This window comes from Polistes dominula, unplaced genomic scaffold (genome assembly GCF_049000335.1).
Source record: "Polistes dominula isolate Pdom_NZ unplaced genomic scaffold, Pdom_raw_medaka contig_11, whole genome shotgun sequence".
NCBI classification, from domain to species: domain Eukaryota; kingdom Metazoa; phylum Arthropoda; class Insecta; order Hymenoptera; family Vespidae; genus Polistes; species Polistes dominula.
This window is the reverse complement of record NW_028301154.1, coordinates 4474580-4496285: the sequence shown is the minus strand read 5'-3', so window position 1 is coordinate 4496285 and position 21706 is coordinate 4474580. Positions and strand designations below refer to the sequence as shown.

The window sequence follows — 21706 nt, the reverse complement described above, 5'->3', positions numbered from 1 at the left end:
AAATAAAGAATAACAATTTTTCGTTTGAGACTTTGTTTTCGAGAAAATCGATTTTGAATTTTCACAAAGTATGACTTTTCGTTAGGCAGCGTCAGTCACCCGTGACTGACTACAAAGTAACGCCTGTGGCCTGACGGGAATATCCCTAAGAATTCACATGGCGCTCAACGTGTTATTCTATGATATTTTATTTCATAGGCTTATTCGCATAATTTTGTTTAACAGAAATTGAATATTAAGAAAAATAACAAAATATAAAATTTATGGTCTATAAAGGATTCCGAACACTAATCGGTACTGATAATGTTTTGCAATAAAAGTCGGATAGTAAGATAATAAATAAAAAAACACTTCCGTGATATTAGAAGTGTTTATCAACATAATTTCAATCGAAACAATGATATACAATGAGATCCGTTATAACGAGACATGATTAACACGTTGAGCGCCACGCGAATTCTTTGGGAAATTCCCGTCAGGCCACAGGCGTTACTTTGTATTGAAAAAATAGTTTAACGTCAGTCACGAGTGACTGACGCGGCCTAATGAAAAGTCGTACTTTGCGAAAATTCAAAGTCGATTTTCTCGAAAACAAAACCTCAAAGAAAAAATTGTTATTCTTTATTTTTGATTTATATTTTCATGTAGAATCACCCCCTTTTCGCTTGTACCACCAGTTACAGATCACACTGTATATATACATTGATCCCATGGTCTAATGGACTCTTCTTCTCTTGGGTATAACGTTCTTGGGTTGGTATTTAAAATGTAGAGCTTCATTCTTATCTAAAAATATTTTTAAAAAATAGTTTATATATGTACCAAAATAAGTTTGAAGCGAAAAAAAGTTTAGATAATGCATAGAGTTAAAAGTGATATAATTCATATATTTCAATAATTAATAGAATTTTATATAAAAGAATATATATTATTTACTTACTATTATTTGATATAATAATTTGATAAAGAGAATGTCTGCATTTCATCTGTATTCTCGGATTTAATTTAGAAGATTATTTTTCTTAGGTTATGACATAACACTGTTCCACAGCAAGTCATCAAATTTAACTATTTTCATTTTGAAAAGGTGATCACTAAAAAAAGAACATGAATCGAATTAATACAAATAAAAAATATTACTCACTTGATTATTACATCACTAAGAATTTTTTTAATTAAATACTTTACACTGCACGTAGCCTGTATTTGCAGCATTCAAAGTATATTGACAGGTAGCCATCTTGATTTTGTCCTAGCGATGTGCTATCTTTCGTCTAGATGGCCAAACATATTCTACCTGTCGGTAACTAAAGTAAAAATTTCTATCGTTAGATAACAGCATATTTTTACTAGTCGATACAATGAAGTAATAACTAGTACCGCTAGATGGCGACACACATTTTACCAGTCGGTAATAAAATATAGATTATCCAATATGTTTTTATTAATTGATTAAAAATTAATACAATCTTAATCATTTATTATATGATAAAAATAAGTGTATTTTAATAGTACTATATTATTTATTTCTTCTTCAAACTAAATCATTATATTTACCTCTTAACATATTATTGTCTAGATTATTTTTAATCAAAGCAGCCGCATTCTATTTGTATAATAGTTCACATTATTTATAGAAATGAAATACAGAAAAATATTTTCTATATATTAAAGAAGAAGAGTTTTTCTACGTATAGGAGGACCGTAAAATTCAGAGTCTGATATGTATTGGTTATTCAAATTTATATACTTTGAAATAATCTTAAATAGAAATAGTGTACATTAGAGTATTAAAATAATCGTTAATTAATAGAAAGAAATGTCTATTGTTGTTTAAAAGTACAGAATATATGTTCGGAGTATTCGAACTCTTCGAAATTCACCTTCAGACTGTGAACCATTTAATAATACTTTTATTGCAATGTTGTTTATATCATATTTCGAATGTTGCGCATGTGTGCAACGGTAATAAAAATAAAAATTCTCCGTTTTCTCTTATACTATAAAACTATGTTAAAAAATATAATACATACAAGTTGAAAACACAGAAACGCGCGAGTGCGCGCGCGATCAGTACCGTTTAATAAATATTACATATATTAACAATATAACTATCACAATGTAGATATTTGACCTCGTTGTATGAATTTTACTTGCATAGAATCAGCAATAGTATCGTCTCTAACATTTTTCTCCTATATCATAGAGAGAGAGAGAGAGAGAGAGAGAGAGAGATCAAATAAAAAATTCTTTCTTATTTACAATTGCTTACAAACAATTACTTATTTTCAACTTTGAGGTAAACCCATGAAAAATGTTCGCAAAAATTTCGTCCGTTAATTTCTTGATAAATTCTAAAAAATTCGTCGATATATTATATAATATTTTGAATGGAGAAAAATGTTGTACACTGTGCTGATTGCTATGAGCGAGGGAGTTAATTGTTTATCAAGGCCTCATGAAAATTGACATGAAAATTGACATGAAAATGAGTATCAGGAATATCGTGTAGGTAGGAACGAAATTAGACGCCGTTGATCGTCCTCTTGTGTTCGATAATTCATAAAAGTATCGATTGTACGCGCTATCACAGTGCGATGGCCAGTCTTTAAAACAAGCAGCGTAAGCTATCACATGAGCTATATAGTTTTGTTCGAATGTACTGCGAAAGAGATGGGAGTAAGGACCTAAAAATAAAATCAATATTTAATACACATAACATGTACAGAATACAGAATGAATCGCGTTCTTTATCGTACTTTATCTTATATTTCATGCATTTTTACTTAATAAAAAGAAGTATTTCAAATCCCGAATTTTCCAAATTTAAGAATCCTGCATAAAGAAATTTAGTCTAAAGAAGCAAATATGTAATATTTACCAATAGCGTAAACTCCAACGTCTTCGCCGCCATGTGTATCGTCTTTCAGGTACTGAGCAGCCATATGCCTGTAAAATATATTATCACGATTGTTGTCCTCTTCCAAATTTTTCCAAGTATCGTTAACACTTTCACTGTCATTTCGACGATGATAAAAAAAGCCTGGACCATTAGCATAGCTAAGTGTTTCGTATCTTTGATTATCCGTATTAGCTATGTTATTTGCTAAACCAAGTATGTCGTTGCCTCTATCAGGATAGCCATTCATCGTGAAAGAATGAGAATGATCAGCAGTAACTATTATCAAAGTCTCGTCCAATTTGACTTGTTTTAAAGCAACGTTCACAGCATCTTCGAATTCGGATAGTTCGCGAAGTGCCAATTGTGCATAATTTTGATGATGAGCTATGTCAATTTTTCCACCTTCGACCTAATAAATAAATTAGCAGTTTAAGTAGTTAGAAGTAGTTACATATATACATCATGTACATCTCTAAATATGTGTCTATATGTATTTATGCGCACATCAATTAATTAATATTATAATATATATTCATCTTGACTACTCGATGAAATTTAAACAGGCGAAACAAGTTCGGCGAAATTTGTGCTAACTGTAGACGAATCATCCATTAGAGGAAGAGAGGGAGGGAAAGATAGAAGAACATTGAATTAACGATCCAACCATATCCAACCATACTGACTACTAGAACTGTTAGTGAATAATGCTATCTCTATGGATAGCACGATCCCCATGGTTTAGTCATTTTTCAAACCCACTTTTTAAACAAGAATATTATGCAATCGTTGAATTTAATTATTTTCCAAGAAACTTGGACAATTTAACGAGTAATAGATTATTTGATTTCATTTGAAATATCTTTATCTATCTCTCTAATTTTCAGGAGTTATTCAACACGTATCATTTCATTTATTTGCTAGAATAAATCCATGCTACCAATTTAATCCGATGATACTGAAGTATCGTATCATAACGTTATCAAGTCGGTGCAAACAATAGGATCGTCGCTCTTGTGTGTTTTACTCGTAACACGTGCTGCATATATTGTTAAGAAGGAGTTTTAGTTAAGTTAAAGTAAAGTTAACGTGTTGATCCATCAACGTACTTCTAAAGTTACGCATAAAATTATCTAGACAAGTACTATGGCCTTGAGAAACATCCGGGAAACTGTAATTCTCGTAAGAAATTAGACAAAATCGACAGATTATTAATTTTTCAAGTTACTTTCATTTAGCTCTGCTTTTCCTTTTCTTCGTTTCCTCGGAAGGGAAAGGGTAGGAGTAATAACAGGAGTAGTATACGTGCACCGCGCACAACATTGCTTACCATCAGAATAAATCCATTTTTATTTTTTCTCAGCAATCTAATAGCTTGCATCGTCATGTTAGCTAAGGACGGAACGGACTTATTCTCTTCTGCGCGATAAGGCAAGTGACTAGGTGCAAAGATTCCCATGATCTTACTGGTACTCCCAATGTCTACAGACATAAGTTCGTCTTGGTCAGTTACCAGCTTCCCGTCCGGATTATTTTGCAACCAGGTCTCAGCCAAATTCCTACCGTCGTTTCTGACACAGGTACCTTTGTCGAACTTTCGTGCAGTCATCCCCATATGTTGAGCTCCTCCGCCCATTATCACCTGATCATTTCAATTGGACGGTTAAATAATCAATCTCAATCGGTTTCTCTTTTCTTCGACGGCTTACTTCGTTTACTTCGTTTAATCTTGAACTCGAATCGATAAACGATTTATACAAAATGATCTTATCTATACCTATCGTATATCGTATTATGTAGATACATCGAATTAGATAATCGCACAAATGTTCTATTCATTTCGTTAATGTCTCAATCTTATTATAATAGAATAAAATGAAAATTTGTAAAATTTGTTTATCGCTTAATCATTTGATCTAACTTGTTTCGATCTATCTTTTTGTTCTCACGAATAAGAGCAATAGGTCACGATCACGACCTGATTCGATCGTGAGATTAGTCAACGGAGATACGTAAGATCGACTAAAAAGACCGGAAATGTCTTCTATAAAAGGCTGTCAACTGTCAATTAAACCTTTTTATAACTTTAATTTGACGAATTACCGAAACGATGGGAGTAAGATCAATTTAGGAACGTACCTTCAAACCATTTCCTGGTGCATCCTCGACAAGCTGCCTCGCTATATCTTTTGTGCATTCTCGATACTGCTGTGGAATCTCTGTATCGCATTCCCAATCACGATTATTCACGTGAGCATAGAGTCCAGCTGGAGTAGCATGAGTGACACGAGTCGTAGTGACGAAACCTACAAAATGACTTTATAATCTGGATTGATTTTGTATTTTTATCCTTGTTTAATATAACAAGGATAACCTTTTTAAAAGTTGCGATTGTTCAAACAACTATTATATATAACTGTACATATACAGACAATATGACATATAACAAAATTTGAATACAAATAGTATTCGTATTAGGAAGTAGTTTATCAAGATAAAAATATATTGTATTTAATAATCTCCAAAGAAATAGGTGACGAATGATTTTAAAAATGTCGTTGAACTGATAAGAGTAACGTGTGATAATAAACGAGTACAAGTGCGAGTGCACGTGTCCTTCTTTTACTTCATTTTTTTTTTTCATTTTTCTAATGAAATCGTGTAAATTTTGGTATGTTTTTTAATCATAATAATTAAAAGTAAACAAATGAACAAAATAAGCAACATGTTTTAGATTAAACGGGCGTTTTTTCGATATTAATCAACTTTATTTGAATTCTAAGAACGTAGACTAACTGAAAATTAATATTCAAATCAGAAAGTTCCCAATCGATATAAAATCGAACGTGTGTGACATTTCGAGGATCCACCTCGAGTCTCGCATCAAATTTATTTTCATTTCCCGAATGGAGAAATCAGTCATGGACATTGCAGAATCGTCCTCGATAAGAGAGAAGGTCGGACCACGACCTCCCTGGCTGATTGAACGTAAGTACTTTCACTGTGGTAGACGCAACTATTAACAAGGTCGGCTCAACACAGATACAATACAATACATATTACATACTAAAACGTCCATGGCGCTTGATATAAACCGAATTAATAGATTAGCGGATCCAAGACGATCGAGTTCGAATTTACATTATTTTGAATTCTCAATTAACGTACAACTAACGTATATTCTATTCGATAAATAGAAATGTTATTCCTTTTATTCCACTATGCAAATAGATATGTTAATTACATTCCGATTACGTTATCGCTCCTAAACCTTACGTAAATTCTCAAATAATCTTCGGAATCCTTTAAGATTCTTCGTTCGATGTTAAAATTTCGATGGCAAATTCGTTTCATAATGAAAACAACTTAACGAATACCTTGTTGTATTTTATCGCGCTTTTGAGTTATTTCAAATCGCATTTTAAATAAAAAGTATCAATCATTAGAGTGAATCTTATCGTTGGAATTAAATTTTTGCGATAGAAACAAATTTGACTAACAATAAAGTACTGCTTTCTTTCTAGTTATGATATTTCTTCTTAGGAGGTTAATAGTTGCGCTTCAAATAATAATACGACAAGACACACTCACCTGTATCCATATCACTTTCCTGAGCCCAATCAGCGATTGTGGTTAATTTACTCAATTGATTGATCGCTATATCGCAATGATTGTAATGTGCATTAGCATCGTATCCGATAACACGATATCGGCATTTTACACCGGAAAACATCGCCGTGGCTGTGCCTGCTGAATCTGGTACTTGCATATCAACGTTGTATGTCTGAAATATAGTAATAGATAGATAATAAAAATAGGTAGATAATAAAATAGTCTCGAAAATGCGAAAAAGAGAGAATAAAATGAACGAAGAGTACGAATGAACAAACGAAATATAAAAATTCAAGCGAAAGAATATCCAATTAGTAGTCACGTTTTATGCCAACTAAACAGGAAAATATAATGAGATTGATACGAGATAAATGTTCGCTCCTGACATTGTGATTTAGTGTCACGATATTTTCTCGGACTTATGTAAAACAACTTGCGTTTCTGACATTTTTATAATCAAGTACTAGAACCAAGAGATTATCTCGCGTACATCTCCTCGAACGCCCCGGTACCTCCACTATATTTGATCATTACGAATGATATATCTGTTTTTTTTTTCTTTCGTATTTTTATTTCTTTTTCTTAACGACTGTAGGTTGTCTATCAACAAGATAAGAAGATGAACACAATGTTGTCGCCGTGGGTACAACAAAAAACATACAGAATGTCAAATTCTCCTTGGAATAATATTATGCACGTGTATACATATGAAAGAAAGAAAATTAAAGTCGTTTATCTCTCCTCCCATTGCAAATAATTATGTATTTACATATGTGCAGGTTATTATGGCAGCGGATTTTAACATTTGTCAAAGAATGAATTTGTGTGATATTGAAATCATTAATATTACAATGTAAAATGAATCATATCGAAGAAATTTGTATAATTTTGTTTTTTGTTTATTTATTAATTCATTATCATAATTCATCACGAAATATATGCATTGAAATAATATCAATAATAATATTATTATTTTTTTGCAAAGATAAATTAAATTATTAGTTAGTTCATTAATTTGAATGGAAAATGCAATACCTTGGAAAGGCCAGTACTGGGGAAATTCTCAAAAACGAGTTTGTATTCTTCGCCGGAGTAACCCTTCGACTGTCCCGTCCAAATTCGGCCAGATGTTATAGTGCTAAAGCCCATTCCATCGCCGATAAATATAATCACATTTTTCGCACGTTTCTCGATATCTCGATGAGCCAAGATCCTTTGAAGAGTCTCTTGTCCGGACTTCATCCAGAAGGACATGTCTGATAAGAGATCAAAGTTTCGCTTCGTTGCCAATGGAATAATTCTCTTCTTTCGCGATAGCAATCGCAGTTTTTCTATTTTTCTTTTTATTTCTTTGTTCGCAAGTTTGTGCATATTGCAATGCCACCACCCTCACATTATTTTTTTTTTTTTCTTTTTTTTTCTTTTCCCCCACCTTTATTTCCGCCTATTTATTTTTATTTATATATATATTATTTATGCAAATGTTGTTAATAGAATATAACACTATATACAATCGTTAACCATCCATCTTTTATTTTTCCGTATACGAGATTATTAGATAAAAACGATTATAAAAAAAAAAAGAAAACAAAAGAAATAAGATCTCTTAATTTATGCTTCGTAGATTCATTATAATTCGAAACTACAACAGGTAAATGCATATTTATCTATGCACATATGAGTATCTTCAATGTATAATAGATTTCGATGATCGATCAATTTAGGGTTTGACTAGAAATTATCGATCGTATTTTTAAGTGTAATGCGCTATTAAAATAGACACAAAAATATAATACTTTTTAATAACAATTAACAAAATTAATAATGAAATGGAAAAATCTGCAGTCATAAGAAAAATCAGCATCGATCAAACATTAAGAGCACTGAATATATATAATATAAAATGAAATATTTAGAAGAAAAAAATAGTACAAGAGAAACGACAGAATATTTATCATTAAGGCACTAAAAAACATTTCTAACAAACCTTCGTAATCCGTTGATCCCATTCGAAGAGCCGTAGAATCTCGAAGATTCATAATTAATATTATACATATTAGCCCGACGAGACGTTTCATATTAATGATTAATCAACCTGCAAAATAAAGATAATTATTTGAATGGTTTCTTAATATTGTACTTTCACTTAAATATGCGACAGTGAAAATCCCTTCTATTTCTTTATTTTTTTTATTGCAATATTATTCAATTAAACTTGAACCCTTTGAATACTGAATAGTTTTAATTGTCGTGTGTGTGTGTGTCGTGAAACAGTTTTCATGAATTAGTTATTATTAGTACAAATGTTTTCCTGTTTATTGAATATTATTCATTGGATTCTAATAATAAATTATATGTTTAATAATTAAAGTTTTATTTTTCTTGTTTTATTTTGAATTTTTATGTGACCAAGACTCAAAGCAACATAACATTACACTACATTAATATTGACAAACACGTTTATGTGACACACGTTTATTAAAACCATTATGTTAATTTTGAACAAAAGCATATATGCGCTCGTAGCAGTCAAAGAATCAACAACACTAAATATCCTTCAACTTATCGTTATTTTACCCTTTTAATGAAGACTTGTTTAATTTAAGATAAAAATTCAATCAGATAGAATGAAAAGAACTGCGATCGTTTGAATAAGTTCGATATTATATCGTTGATCCTCTGAAATATTTGAAATACTTGTCCAACAACTGGGAACACGTTTCTTCGCATTTTTTTCCCTTCTTAGATAAAAAATAATTTACTGATAATACGTTAATAATTACATTAATTATGCATAACAAGCATATATAAAAAATAAAAATAAAAATCGAATCGAAATAATGCGATCTAATATGATCAAGAGATTATATCATATTTTCTTCTTACAATATCTACAGATAGTTATTAAAATCCTAATTGTATAAAATGAGTTTATATAGTTTGAATTGATCATTTGATAATTTCGAAAAAAGAAAAGAGAATGTGAAATGTTACACAAAATTTACTTTATATTATAAGCGATAAGGAAGAAACAAAGATGCGTGTGCACACATACAAGGGTAAACATTTTTCACAACTCTATCCACCAATTTCTGAGGAAATACTTTTCCTCCTTTTAAAAAAATAATAATAAAAATTGGAAGAGAGAGAGAGAGAGAGAGAGAGAGAGAGAGAGAGAAGGGAAAAGGCAATAAAGAAAAATTTGTGAAACTTCATATAATATGTACTATGTGCGTATGTAGAGGATGCTCAATCGATTAGCGTGTAAAGTGTGCACGGTATCGTACAGTCAACGGCATACTCCTCGCATGGTGGTAATAAACGAGTAACCTATATTCGTCCTTACGTAAAATAGCCAAAAGGGTCATTGTATTGATCATTGAAATATCTTCGAAATCGCGATTGCGAATGAACGACAAGTTTAAACGATATAAATAAATTTAATTGTTAATAGAAACTAATGAATTTCGCGTAAGGAAACTTTTTGCATACAATGCAAAAAATACGTCTCTTTTCATATTCCCTCTGGTTTTTTTGTATCAATTACAAAATAAAAAAATCAAATCAGCTTTATGCAATTAGATATTTAAATTATTAAACTCTTACAATTAGACACATTTTAGAGAGAGATATTGAGCTCATAAATTTGGATCTAATAAATCAGTAACGATGTGTATCAAATAAAAGAGGAAAAGGAAGAGAAAGAGAAAGAGGAAGATGGAAATCACTGGCACACTCGAGAAAAGATGAAAAATTAGGAGAACCTCCTCAGATGACTGATATTGTTGAGATGTTATCGTGATAATATTCGTGATATTATTTCGTTCGTTACTCCACGTAGACCGAGTCCAAGAACCAACGAAAGCGACAGCCGGTTGTATCGTGATATCGTGTTAACGCTAATACCAAGTCACCGAGGAAGTTTGTCACTTTATATAGCGTTTCAAAGGCCGTGGCAGATTGTGCGCGAGGTAGAGAGAGCGTGCAAGGGACACTGGGTACGGATTCTGTACGGAAGGGGGGTGTCCCCTCATACACTGCTAATCCGACCGTAATTGAAGAGAACTCAATGTCATTATGTCTTATGTCCAGGATAGATTAATTCGTGGAGTGCGATTCAACAACCAAATAGATATTCTTCTATCCGCCAAAAATTTTCTTTCCTTTTTATACAAGTATTTACTTAAACATTACCATTAAAAATAAATAATGTCAAAATTATTCTAAGATCAATTATTTTAATAGAGAATAAATTTTGTCCTGAGAGCATAAGAAATAATAACACTTCAAAAATGCAAATACGTATTAGGAGAATGGCGAACATTTTCTAGACAAATATTATTTTCTAATGACTCTGACTTTATATGATTTGTATCTTCAAAAATAGTCTTTATAATTTCATAGCAGTCTTCGTAAGATAGAGCATACTTTGTTCTTATTCGTAAAATTAATTGCAAAACAGATCTCTTTTTATTAATTCGTTCTTTCTTGGGTTCGTTTGAGAATCTTTAACCAATTATACGTGATAGGATGACTTTCATCTTATTTAATAATGTTAAGATAGTTTTTAATTTTGTTGCTTTTTTTCTTTCTTACATCTATACATTTCTTATCGATTCTTATCGATCACATCTATCTTATCGAAAAATTGATAATTATAAGTATATTAAACAATGTTCTGTTCCAACACGTGTGTACTAATATGCTGTTCAAATTTTTAACGAAAAATCCTGCCAATAAATAACATTTACTTTGAAAAGATTTCTTGTTTGATTTTTTTTCTAGTGACGCTTTCTACGACTACGTAAAAATCATCTTTTTTTCCTCATAATAGATTACACGAGGTATTTACGTGCAAGGTAAAACTTTACAATTAGCGTTCTTTTTATAAAGAGAAATCTCTTTTCGTGTAATAATGAATCGTATTATTTTAATAGTCGTGTTTCTCTTTATTAAAACTATTGATATCGGTATTGATATCGATATGATATTAAAGGAGTACAACATATTATTCGCACTTCTAATTCTATAAACGTTATGCGCGTATTAGGACGAATAGAAGGGACGAATAGCAGCACCTGGCTTCTACAGAAGCATGTAATGGTAACACCTTCCAATTACACAACTCCTATCTTTTTTCATTAGACTAGAATCACATTTTCATGAAAAAAGAAGAAAAGGTATTTTTTGTTTAAAATACATTTTCTGTCTTTGTTCTGTCAACAAAATGATCATAAACGTAAGAAAACAAGATTACATCCACATATGCATGAATAAATTAGTTTGCATATCTATTAAATTTTCGATATCTCGGAAAGAATTATGAAACAATATTGAGGAAAGCTAGCTTAATACCGTCTTCAAAGTCTTTTTAAAAAACTTTGTGAAAGAGAGTATTTAAAAGATCGGATCGAGAGCGTGATCTACGTAATTAGCGGGTACGTAAGCACGTGGCAAATGGGTGTACGAGAATACTATTCGTATATACATATACACATATTTACGTATAGATATTATATTTCATCATAATTTGTAATTCGCATGTTTCATATAATTTGAAAAAAAGGAAGATAACAACTGAATAGTCTTTTGATTAGTTCGATTTCGAGTCATTTACTTATTAGATATAGTTGAACTGTAAGAACATAATCGATATGGAAATATATTTCGTGATCTATGTTTAATAATTACTAACACATTAAGAATATTAAGAGTTGCTGAATCATCTTTACGTAAATATCTATGTACATAAGTATTTCCAAATCATTGTATTATTATTCTCAATATTGTGTATCTATGTATTATGAATCATTAACGTGCGCGACAATTACGATCGTACTTTTATCAGTTTGCAGTTTATTAAATACATATTTACTACAGTTAAAAAACTTATATTATATATTTACAATGTAACTTTTCTTTTATGTAACTATTCTTTTTCATTCAATTCTTTATTTTTGTTATTTCATTGAAATAAATAAAATACTTTTATTTTTGCCACCAATTTTGATTTCGAAAGCGACCTCACTGAGTGCGATTACTTTTTTCTAACTACAATTCTAAGTTGATCCCATTCGTACGATAATTATCGTACGCGTACGATAATTTGAGGCCTTGTACGATCCAAAATTCAGCCTGTACGATCCAATTAGGAATTTCGAAAACTTGATGACCTTTTTTTTTTTTTAGTCGTCAAATTTTGCAGGTGCACCCCCACCACCACCACCACCATCACGATCCGTGTACGATCTGTGTACGATCTCTGTATGAAGAAGTATTTGAACTTGACAAAGGTTTTGAACTTGAGGACTAAAAAAAAAAAGTCATCAACTTTGAAAAAGTTGGAACTTGCACTCTTTTTCCAGATTTTGAAAATTTCGTCCGAGAAATTATCGGATTTCAAATTTTTCCCGGGGCGTACGATAATTTTCCGGCGTGTACGATAATTTTACGCCCCTGTGTCGATCAGACGAACTAAAGTCTCTGGGATCACTGATTCTAACCTCCAAATACGATGCCAGTTCTGTATGTCAGTTCTGTAGGCCAGTTCTGTATAGTTATTTTACGAAGTACTTGATATAAGTTTTAAAGATGTTTGCTCGATTGATTAGTAACATTGTTAATGCATTGCCGTAAGTATTTTTGTCTTTTCGTATATCATTAATATCCAATTGTGTGAAATAATTCATTGAAAAAATATTTGATTCTAATAGAGGTAACAAATGGGTTATGGGTTGCAATGGGTTCACTCGATTTTTGAATTTAGCACTTGGACCACCGAATCAGTGTCAAAGAAATTTTGCATCTAAATCAAAATTCTTTTATATGACAAAACCGAGATATAATTTTCCAAGACCTTCCGAATACAAACGCGTTACGAGACTTGGGTGGCATGCAAGAATGTCAACGCCTGAAGGTAGAAGAATTCTTATGAGAAGAATATTAAAAGGCAAACATGTATTGAGTCATTAACGTTATTGCCATTGTGTATTTAATATTATACAATATTAATAAAGATTATGATCAAGCTTGCAACGAAACTTTACACTTTGTACTTTCTTCTAATTCAGGTATGTTTTTAAATTGCAACTGTTTGCAAGTCCAGTCAAATGGTGATATTAAAGGTGCTTCTATCGTCAGAGATTCCTTTCCTGAGATATTTGGTAAAAATACACTTCGTGCATGAATATGGCAAGGTATTAGTTCTTGCTTAGCTTTATTTAAATATAAAATTTCTAATAATTCAGGACTAATGGTAGGTAAATAATTAGTTACTTCTGAAAAAGGATTTACCAATAACCATTTGCCTGCGACGTTATGTATTCTTGATCCATATAAATTATCTCCCAAAATTGGAGCATATAATCTGGTCGAAGCGTATAATCTTAGAGCATGCCATTTGATGGTCGATGCTTTTATTTCGATTAAAGAACTTAAATTTTTTGTTGAATTGGAAATGACTTTAAATTGGACATTTAATATTTTGATTGCTCTTCGTTTCTCTGCATTCTTACTCCATTTATCGTCTATGACAATCTATAAATGAAAATCAAGTAAATGTTATCTATTTAATATTACTTAAATATATTTTTATATATAAAATTACCTTGCTTTGGGATCTAGACGAATTAAACTGTTTTCTCATGCACAAATGTTCGTCTCCTTTTATTTGATTTGGTACTCTTACAGTAATAATCCAGTATGTTTTATTCAAAATATTCTTTCCTATTGATTTTATGTAAGAAGAATTGATAGCTTTTTGTACCGTATCATTTGCAGCTAACAGTGTTACACCACTCATAAATCTGTACAAATTAATCAAATTCATACAAATTTATAAATATACATATTGAATATTTTTCCTTATAGATAACTTACTTTTCTGGTGCTTTAACTATAACTAATTCAGAGTATCCTAATTCCTTAGCAATAAATTCCATACTATTGTCTAAAGTATAATCTACTCCATTAAGTACTTTAGTATAAATATTAGGATCCCTTTTGTTTATAATATTTGACATTTTAGGAGATATTCCGTATGGTTTATTTATTGCAACCAATCCATCTGTAAAGAAAAAATAATTTAATGATTTAACTTTAATTAAAATCACTTAACTATGCACAATAAATTAATTAACAACAAACCTTTGTTGTATAAAACATTTTTTAACAAATACTTGGAAAAACTTTCCTGAGATTTCCAAGGATGCAATTTGCGATAATGATGGATTATTTTTTCTTTTTCCAAGATATTTTTGACATTGCCACTGAAATATTTATTGAGTTGTTTATCAATCATGCAATTGCATGATGATCCCAATAATGATCGACATTTTAATATCTCTCTCGCATTCTGCATATTAATTAATATTTGCTGCTTTTGTTACTTTGAAAAAAAAAACGAAATAATAATCAAATATATTATTTGGTAATGTTTTTAAATGTCAACATGTCACTTAAAAATGATTAAGTGTTTAGTATAGAATAAAATTGTGATCAAAATTACATTCAATATAATATAAATATGCTTTTATTTAAATATCGGCATTTATCAAAATAAAAATATACTCATCATATAACGGACATTACTTAGCGGAAAGATCCTAACCTATTTCAATAGATTATTGTACCTACATATGTCCATCATGAGGAGCAGAAAAATATAACCTGATTGGCCGATTCCAGCAGAGATTTAACAACCAATGAAATATACGGTTTATCGTAGCGCCAATTTTAAAATTATACATTGTATTTTTGTATCTTTTCATTCCTAAAATAGATTTATTTCATTCCAGAAAAATCCAGAAATAAATTTCCTATTTTATTGCTAAAATCCTTCTTTTTTGTAGATTATAAATGATTAGATAAAGATGATAAAGCAATAACTAAAATTTGAAATGAATCTTTTTTGTTACTACTAACTTTGATCAAGAAGGTATAGATAAAATAAAATAAAATAAAATAAAATAAAATAAAATAAAATAAAATAAAATATAATAAGTACACACGCACATATATTACATAATAAATTTTCTTTTATCTTTATCTTTTTCTTTATCTTCTTGTTTTTTCTTTTTTTAGGTTTAGTCCTTTCTGAAATGAATAAGGCTTCCAACTTACATTAAAGATACATCTTGAAAATTGAATCGTCGGGAGACGCGATAATAAAAAGAAACATTCCGCAAATATTTATGCAAATTCAATAAAAAGAATAAATAGTTTATTTATATTGAGAAAGATAATGTTCTATACACAGTATAACAGTTGTATTTTGACTTATCATATTAGATGTGATTAGGTACAGATAATGTACTATCATATGAAAGTTAATAGGCGAGCTTTTCTGAAGGGAAGTTTTTTTTTTTTTTTAAAGAAAAAAACGTGCACGAGCCTGCATAACTTTATCGGAATGTATCTTTGTAAAAGAGAGAAAATTCAAAACCTCGATTTAAATCGAGAGGCTTGAAAGCCGTGAGTAGGTGCCGGCTGTAAATTAAATCTTATTGGTCTTACGACTTTGGCAGTTTTGCCGTTTGGAGATGAGACGGTTTGCTTGAAAGCTCTAGCGACTTTTGGTCGGTAACGATACCACCAATATTCGAAAGCTAAGGTTATACAAGCGAAAGCGATCCCTACGAAAATCACTACGAAGACACCACCGATGTTGTGAATGCTAATACCATCGCTTTGCTCATCTTCCTTTCCGCAGTCTTTCCTTTCGGGATTATGTTTCCACCATTTATCCTTTAATTTCTCCAATTTTCTTTTATTTAATAAAATTAGAATGCTGCGTATGATAACAAATAAAATGACCAATTAAATATCTCTTATATATAAAGAAATGTGCTCAGAAGAGTAGGATTATTCCATATATTATGATATTATTACATACGCATTATTAAATTGATCTTTCAACGGTGAACCTTGTTGCACTGCAATGGCATAAGGCTTCCTTGAAAATTCTTCTCCCACTTGGGTAACATCACAATTTGTCATGGCGAGATATTTAATTGTGGATGCATCTGCGATATAAGCAAATTCGTTATTCGAATCAAGACGAAGAACTCGCCTAATTGCTTCGTCCACGGTAGCTGGAAAATTAGCTTCTTTCATAGCCTGAAACATTTTCGTGTATTTATCGCTGACAGGATATTCCCATACGGCTAATTTAGCCCTTTCGACTTCCGTCAAGCTATCATTTAAGCTCATATCCTTCCATATCCTGCAAATGAAAATTGACTGATGATGAAAATGAATAATACATACATGAATGAAAATGAAAAATCCTATAAAATCTCATAAAATCGTATAAAATCGTATAAAATCCTCCGTATCTTATGAATCAATTGATCATTCTTCAAACTTACTCGTAAAATTTTGCCTCGATGTGAGCCATCCTTTCAAAATAAATATAAGCCGCAGAATTTCTAACAGGAGCGTACTGAATCTTGTACTGTTTGCTAAGATCGTCCAAAGATTCGATCGGCGTATCGAGTCTAGAAACGGTGAGAAAAGCAGCAAGATTAGCCGTATAAGAAGCGATTATGATGAATCCAAAAAGCCACCAAGTAGCAGCAACGAGACGTCCTGAAAGATTTTTTGGTGCCTCACCACCACCCTGGGGTGTCAAGGAGGTCATACAAAACCAAAGACATTCCTTTAAATTGAACTCTCTCTTCTCCTCGTCGTCCTTGTACTTTTCACGATTGTTTTGATAACTATATGGTGACCAACGGTCAAATACCCACATGAGGAAGCTCGTAAAAAAATAAGCAGCGAGTATGCAAAACCAAACTTCGTTTTCGAGGACAGTGAGGAACTTAAACAGGGACGTTTGAGTTTTTGGTTTTAACATCATTATCGTTAAACCAACGAGGTCGTAATAAGGGACAGTAAAGTCAACGACTTTTTCTCTTTCCGCCATAACCCAAAGAGTACCGAGGGCGATATCAGCTCGTTTCTCTATTAACTCTTTTATCATACCGTTCCAACTACCATTCTCGCTCATCTCACCGTAATTATCTATCGCTCGTATGTCGTATTCGAACTCGACGGTTTGTCGTATCTCGTTAAGCAAATCAATGCAAAAACCATACCATTCGCCAGTTTCATTTTTGTACATAACAAACGGTGGATGGATCACCGTAACGATTCTGTAGCTCGTCACTGCAGTATTGTTTACGATAATGTTGTTGCTCACCTTAGAAAAAGACAAGTATAATATGAATTTCATTTTATATTTCAATAAAATGAAATAAAATAGTTGTCCCTACCCTCGATAAAAAAAATAATCGCTCATATCCCTAACTAAATAGCCTCTTTAGGCTGTTTAGTTAAAAGAAGAAATTATGGAGATATTAGGAAATATTATGACTGTTACTTGCCTCCAGTGGCGTGTTTATTCCAGCAGACCAACTGCCGGTATTCTCGGTGGAAACTATCGTCTCTTTCTCGATGTAGACCAAATTAATAGACATACTAAAATCGGCACCGTGTTGTCCATTCTTTTCGCCCCATTGGAAAGCAGCATAACTTGGCGTTAAATTTTTCGACGTAATCCGAAGTTTCTCGAGAAAATCAAAATTCCTGCTAGGTGTATTGTTACCGTTGTAATCGTCGCAACTAATGTGAAAGGGTTCAAGTGGCCAATCTTCTTGTTCTATCGCGAATTTCATACTTTCAACCCCGAGTAAAGTCAAATCGTAATAAAAAGCAGACGATAAAAAGGGACTAGGTAGAATAGCTTGGAGAGATTTGTCGAAACCCTTGTTACTCTCTGTCTCTTTCCATTCTGGTTTCATGAAGAGGAGAGTGATATTCTTGCAACTGCAGTTTGGCCAAATATCTTTATCCAAAGTGAAAACGAACCAACCATACTTGTGACCGATAAAATTTAAAACCTCCGCGGTTTGAAGAACCATATGAATAGTTTTTTCGTCTCCCAAAATGAAATAATTAACAACGTCCAAATCACGTAGACGCGAAAGTTGTTCCTTCATATCTTTGACATTTTGAGCAATGTTGTTAATTACGTGTCTCGTAGGTACATTCAGCAATAGACTGTTGTATTTGTAGCTCATATCAAAGTTACGATCAAAGAGTATAGCTGCGTTGGTGACCTTAAGGTAAATGGCCAATCGTCTGATCATCTCTGGCAACAAATCGGCAGGTGGCATTACCTGAACGAGATAAGAACTCTTTTCATTGTCCAAATTATTCCAATATCGTAAATCTTCTTCTTGGCCAAATTGAGCGGATAAGGTTGGCAAACCGAGTGCACTGGAAAACGAGTTGGACGCTTCGACGCTCCAACCGGCGATTGCCGTTGATAAAACAAAGTCCGGCACAGTGTCTGCACCTTTGCTGATGGCTTTTTCCCAAGCATTGCATATTCGATGGAGAGATTCTTGGGGATCGGATCCGTTTGTTTGGACTGAATAAACTTGTCCTAAATGCCCATGGTATTTATCCCGAAGCGTTTTTAGGGCTACCTCTATGCTTGCGTTAGCTATCTCGTTGCTCTCGTCGTTGATTACAACTGCAAAAACCAAATATCTTTTTTTTATTTCTTTCTTCTTGTGGGCTATTAATTAATATGTCGATTGGTATTTACAAAAAGGATATGGGTACAGAGAAGAGAGTGCAGAAAATATTTCTATACAAAAATTCTCTTACAAATATTGACCGGCCTGGAATTCGTCGTAGGCTCCTTTTTCTTTCGATCTTCTATTTCTTGACCATCGACGACGACGACGACTGGGGACTTTGGCAAAATAATACAAATAACGATTGAAACGAGACAAATAGGAAATGCAAAGTTCATGGTCGAGAAATGAGTCGATAATTTACTCCTTCAAACTTTTCCCTTCGACATTTCTTTACCGAGGCCTAACTTCGAGAAAGTTATGGCTTGATTTTCGGCGACGCGAGGATATCGCTCGCTTCCCGAACAAAGCTAGTTTTCCAACTGAACGAGCAGTGTTCAGTGTTTCCCTTCCCTTATTTATGTTTGTCCATTGGTTGCCGCGGGGATGACCCAATCAATCCTTCGGACTTTCTCGCCTTCATTTTTACAAAGGATCTATACATTATTGCCATCCTAATTAATATCTAATCATTAGCTTTCTCTTTTCTTCCTATATCCGATATTGTTCAATCATTTCGTCGTATCAAATGGCTGGATCATAATCTGGATTGGACTTTGCTTTCTTTTTTGTTTGTTTATCTACTTATGTTAATAAAGTTATCGAGTCTTTAAGATAAAGGATTGGACAAGCTTCGAGCTCGTAGAACCGAGGTATTAAAGGCATAGGTATTAAAGTTCATTCTCTCGCTTTTAGCTTTGAAATCTCGCACTTATCTACGTGCGAGATCCACGAAACCGTGCGAGTTAATTTATGCAATTGGCCTCGCGATTATGCTTCTACGTAAATATATATATATATATATATATATATATATATATATATATATATTCGCTGCAAGACCACAAAAGAAATGAAAATAAAAAATAAAATTCGGTCTGTGCTCGAGTTCACATCAGCCAATCGATTTAGTTTAATTATATTGTATATTGCCGACAACAAGATTAACTTTGGCGAAACTCAATGGCGAAATGAAATAGTTGGACAAAATGTAACTCGGAAAAAAATTGGAGAAACGTTGCTTTACCTACTTTGCAAATGAAAAAGAAAATGTTGAAATCGAGGCCAGATTTGTTCCTACGATTATACGAAACCTAGACGAAAAGGTTAATCTCGATATTTCATGTCTCGCGAATGAAACCGTTAGGTATCGTTTTTTCTTTTTCCTTTTTCCTTTTTTTTTCTTTTTGTGAAAAATTGTAAGATCATTCTTTCTCTTTGTTCCTTATCGTTGCAATTGTCCGCACGTTTCTGTAAACTGTTTTTCGTTTGTTATTAAGGGAAGAAATCGTCTTTCACTAATCTACTTTTTTGTTTTCCACTGAGAAGCGTTTCTATGGGAATGAGCGCACGATAAACGATAAACGGTAAACGGTAAATGGTAAATGGTAAATGGTAAATGGTAAATGGTAAATGGTAAACATTCGTTTAGCAAATAACTTCGATTTATTTACTTTCTCCTTCCCTAATCCCATGTTTGTGCACGTCCGCAATTCTTTCGTTCGCCATTTACTCGAATTTACTTTTTCGTAAGTAGGTCAAACAAATGAAAGACCGAAAAAATGAATATATAAACAATAGTTATAGAATATGTACATACGACTATTGATTAATCACTCTGACAATTAATCGAAGCAATCCGTTAATATTTAGTCGTCGACGCTTTTTTCCCCTCTTTCAGTTATATCATAAATAACTAACACCAATCATTAATAATCTTGGGGGAAAAAAAAGTATAAAGGAAAAAAATAGTTAACGATCCTAGAATTACTTTTAAAATGCATCCACTTATCGCTTGAACGTTAAACTAATCGAACAAAAGGAACGACACGCAAAGCGAGTGACAGAAAGCAGTCGAGATCTAATCGCGATTTGCACGTTATATATGGACTTTTGTAAGACGAATAAGTATTATATATATATGTGGGGTGGATGGAAGTTCCGGCGTAGTATGATTGTGTGCGTGCGTGCGTTTAAAAAAAGCTCCCGCTTGCGCAAGCGGCTATGCTATGCTAGCGCGTGGCAGGATGTTTAGGTGCGTAAGAACATGGACATCAAAAAAGCTTGGAGAAATTGTTTATCCACCATGGTTGCGTCAGGGTGGTGGGGGCGCGAACATGTGACAAGAGTGATATATGATAAGATGTGAGTAATATGCGATATACGTCCTAGTAGAACATATTCATAATCGTCTTGTTTTTTAATCAGATTTCTACTGGGGTTTGCTTTTTTCTGTTTTTTTTTTCTTTTTTTTTTTTTTACTTTTCTTTTTCTAAAGTAAAAAGTGAACGAACGAGGAAAATTTTTAATTGCATGTTTTTTCGTCGTTACGCAAAGTTTGGCCTTTTGTATGCGACGACGTTGCTCTAGTAGGATGATGTTAGTCTTTTGTGAGGGAAAAATGGTTAAGTACATTTTTAGTAGTACTACTGGTACTTGTCTCTGTTACTACTACTATTACTGTTGTTGAAATTTCTATTTTTTCAATCTTCATTCAAGCTCGTTCGTGCAATTTAAGATAACGATGTTGTTGCACATGTGTTACATACAT

General features: G+C 32.3%; 4 protein-coding genes across 6 annotated transcripts; 1 reads left to right on the top strand and 3 right to left on the bottom strand.

Annotated features, from left to right (window-relative positions):
* Window positions 1-1726: 1726 nt before the first annotated feature.
* On the bottom strand, window positions 1727-10459 carry LOC107070536 (alkaline phosphatase 4). 3 transcript variants are annotated; one of them, XM_015328833.2, is made up of 8 exons: window positions 10276-10459; window positions 8499-8606; window positions 7547-7767; window positions 6491-6683; window positions 5039-5205; window positions 4230-4541; window positions 2882-3311; window positions 1727-2687 (listed from the first exon to the last, which is right to left on the bottom strand). In XM_015328833.2, exons 2-8 carry the CDS (start codon window positions 8587-8589, stop codon window positions 2449-2451), a joined length of 1653 nt encoding a protein of 550 aa, XP_015184319.1. In that variant the 5' UTR covers window positions 8590-8606; window positions 10276-10459; the 3' UTR covers window positions 1727-2448. The 3 variants fall into 3 exon arrangements, with proteins under 3 accessions (XP_015184319.1, XP_089034638.1, XP_089034637.1); XM_089178512.1 differs by lacking the exon at window positions 10276-10459 and having other exon boundaries at window positions 7547-7747; XM_089178511.1 differs by lacking the exons at window positions 8499-8606; window positions 10276-10459 and having other exon boundaries at window positions 7547-8440.
* A 2523-nt stretch (window positions 10460-12982) lies between these two features.
* Window positions 12983-13551, top strand: mRpL34 (mitochondrial ribosomal protein L34). The gene is made up of 2 exons (XM_015328836.2): window positions 12983-13143; window positions 13225-13551. Exons 1-2 carry the CDS (start codon window positions 13103-13105, stop codon window positions 13481-13483), a joined length of 300 nt encoding a protein of 99 aa, XP_015184322.2. The 5' UTR covers window positions 12983-13102; the 3' UTR covers window positions 13484-13551.
* Window positions 13470-14880, bottom strand: LOC107070537 (pseudouridylate synthase RPUSD4, mitochondrial). The gene is made up of 4 exons (XM_015328834.2): window positions 14657-14880; window positions 14390-14576; window positions 14118-14316; window positions 13470-14047 (listed from the first exon to the last, which is right to left on the bottom strand). Exons 1-4 carry the CDS (start codon window positions 14868-14870, stop codon window positions 13535-13537), a joined length of 1113 nt encoding a protein of 370 aa, XP_015184320.1. The 5' UTR covers window positions 14871-14880; the 3' UTR covers window positions 13470-13534.
* Window positions 14881-14974: 94 nt separating this feature from the next.
* Window positions 14975-19948, bottom strand: Ir25a (ionotropic receptor 25a). The gene is made up of 5 exons (XM_015328832.2): window positions 19187-19948; window positions 17896-19049; window positions 16879-17711; window positions 16404-16733; window positions 14975-16298 (listed from the first exon to the last, which is right to left on the bottom strand). Exons 1-5 carry the CDS (start codon window positions 19332-19334, stop codon window positions 15947-15949), a joined length of 2817 nt encoding a protein of 938 aa, XP_015184318.2. The 5' UTR covers window positions 19335-19948; the 3' UTR covers window positions 14975-15946.
* Window positions 19949-21706: the final 1758 nt, after the last annotated feature.

What these genes read in the sequence shown, in the direction of transcription:
- LOC107070536 (XM_089178511.1), bottom strand. Translation starts at nt 7,882, where the DNA reads ATGCACAAACTTGCGAACAAAGAAATAAAAAGAAAAATAGAAAAACTG. An exon ending in CCAGTACTGGCCTTTCCAAG is followed by an intron (nt 6,684 to 7,546) that starts GTATTGCATTTT and finishes ACTATATTTCAG; the next exon opens with ACATACAACGTTGATATGCA. An exon ending in GGAAAGTGATATGGATACAG is followed by an intron (nt 5,206 to 6,490) that starts GTGAGTGTGTCT and finishes GTCATTTTGTAG; the next exon opens with GTTTCGTCACTACGACTCGT.
- LOC107070537 (XM_015328834.2), bottom strand. Translation starts at nt 14,870, where the DNA reads ATGCAGAATGCGAGAGAGATATTAAAATGTCGATCATTATTGGGATCA. An exon ending in AAATGTTTTATACAACAAAG is followed by an intron (nt 14,577 to 14,656) that starts GTTTGTTGTTAA and finishes TTTTCTTTACAG; the next exon opens with ATGGATTGGTTGCAATAAAT. An exon ending in ATAGTTAAAGCACCAGAAAA is followed by an intron (nt 14,317 to 14,389) that starts GTAAGTTATCTA and finishes TAATTTGTACAG; the next exon opens with ATTTATGAGTGGTGTAACAC.
- mRpL34 (XM_015328836.2), top strand. Translation starts at nt 13,103, where the DNA reads ATGTTTGCTCGATTGATTAGTAACATTGTTAATGCATTGCC. An exon ending in AACATTGTTAATGCATTGCC is followed by an intron (nt 13,144 to 13,224) that starts GTAAGTATTTTT and finishes TGATTCTAATAG; the next exon opens with AGGTAACAAATGGGTTATGG.
- Ir25a (XM_015328832.2), bottom strand. Translation starts at nt 19,334, where the DNA reads ATGAACTTTGCATTTCCTATTTGTCTCGTTTCAATCGTTATTTGTATT. An exon ending in GAATAAACACGCCACTGGAG is followed by an intron (nt 17,712 to 17,895) that starts GCAAGTAACAGT and finishes TCTTTTTCTAAG; the next exon opens with GTGAGCAACAACATTATCGT. An exon ending in ATCGAGGCAAAATTTTACGA is followed by an intron (nt 16,734 to 16,878) that starts GTAAGTTTGAAG and finishes TTTCATTTGCAG; the next exon opens with GATATGGAAGGATATGAGCT.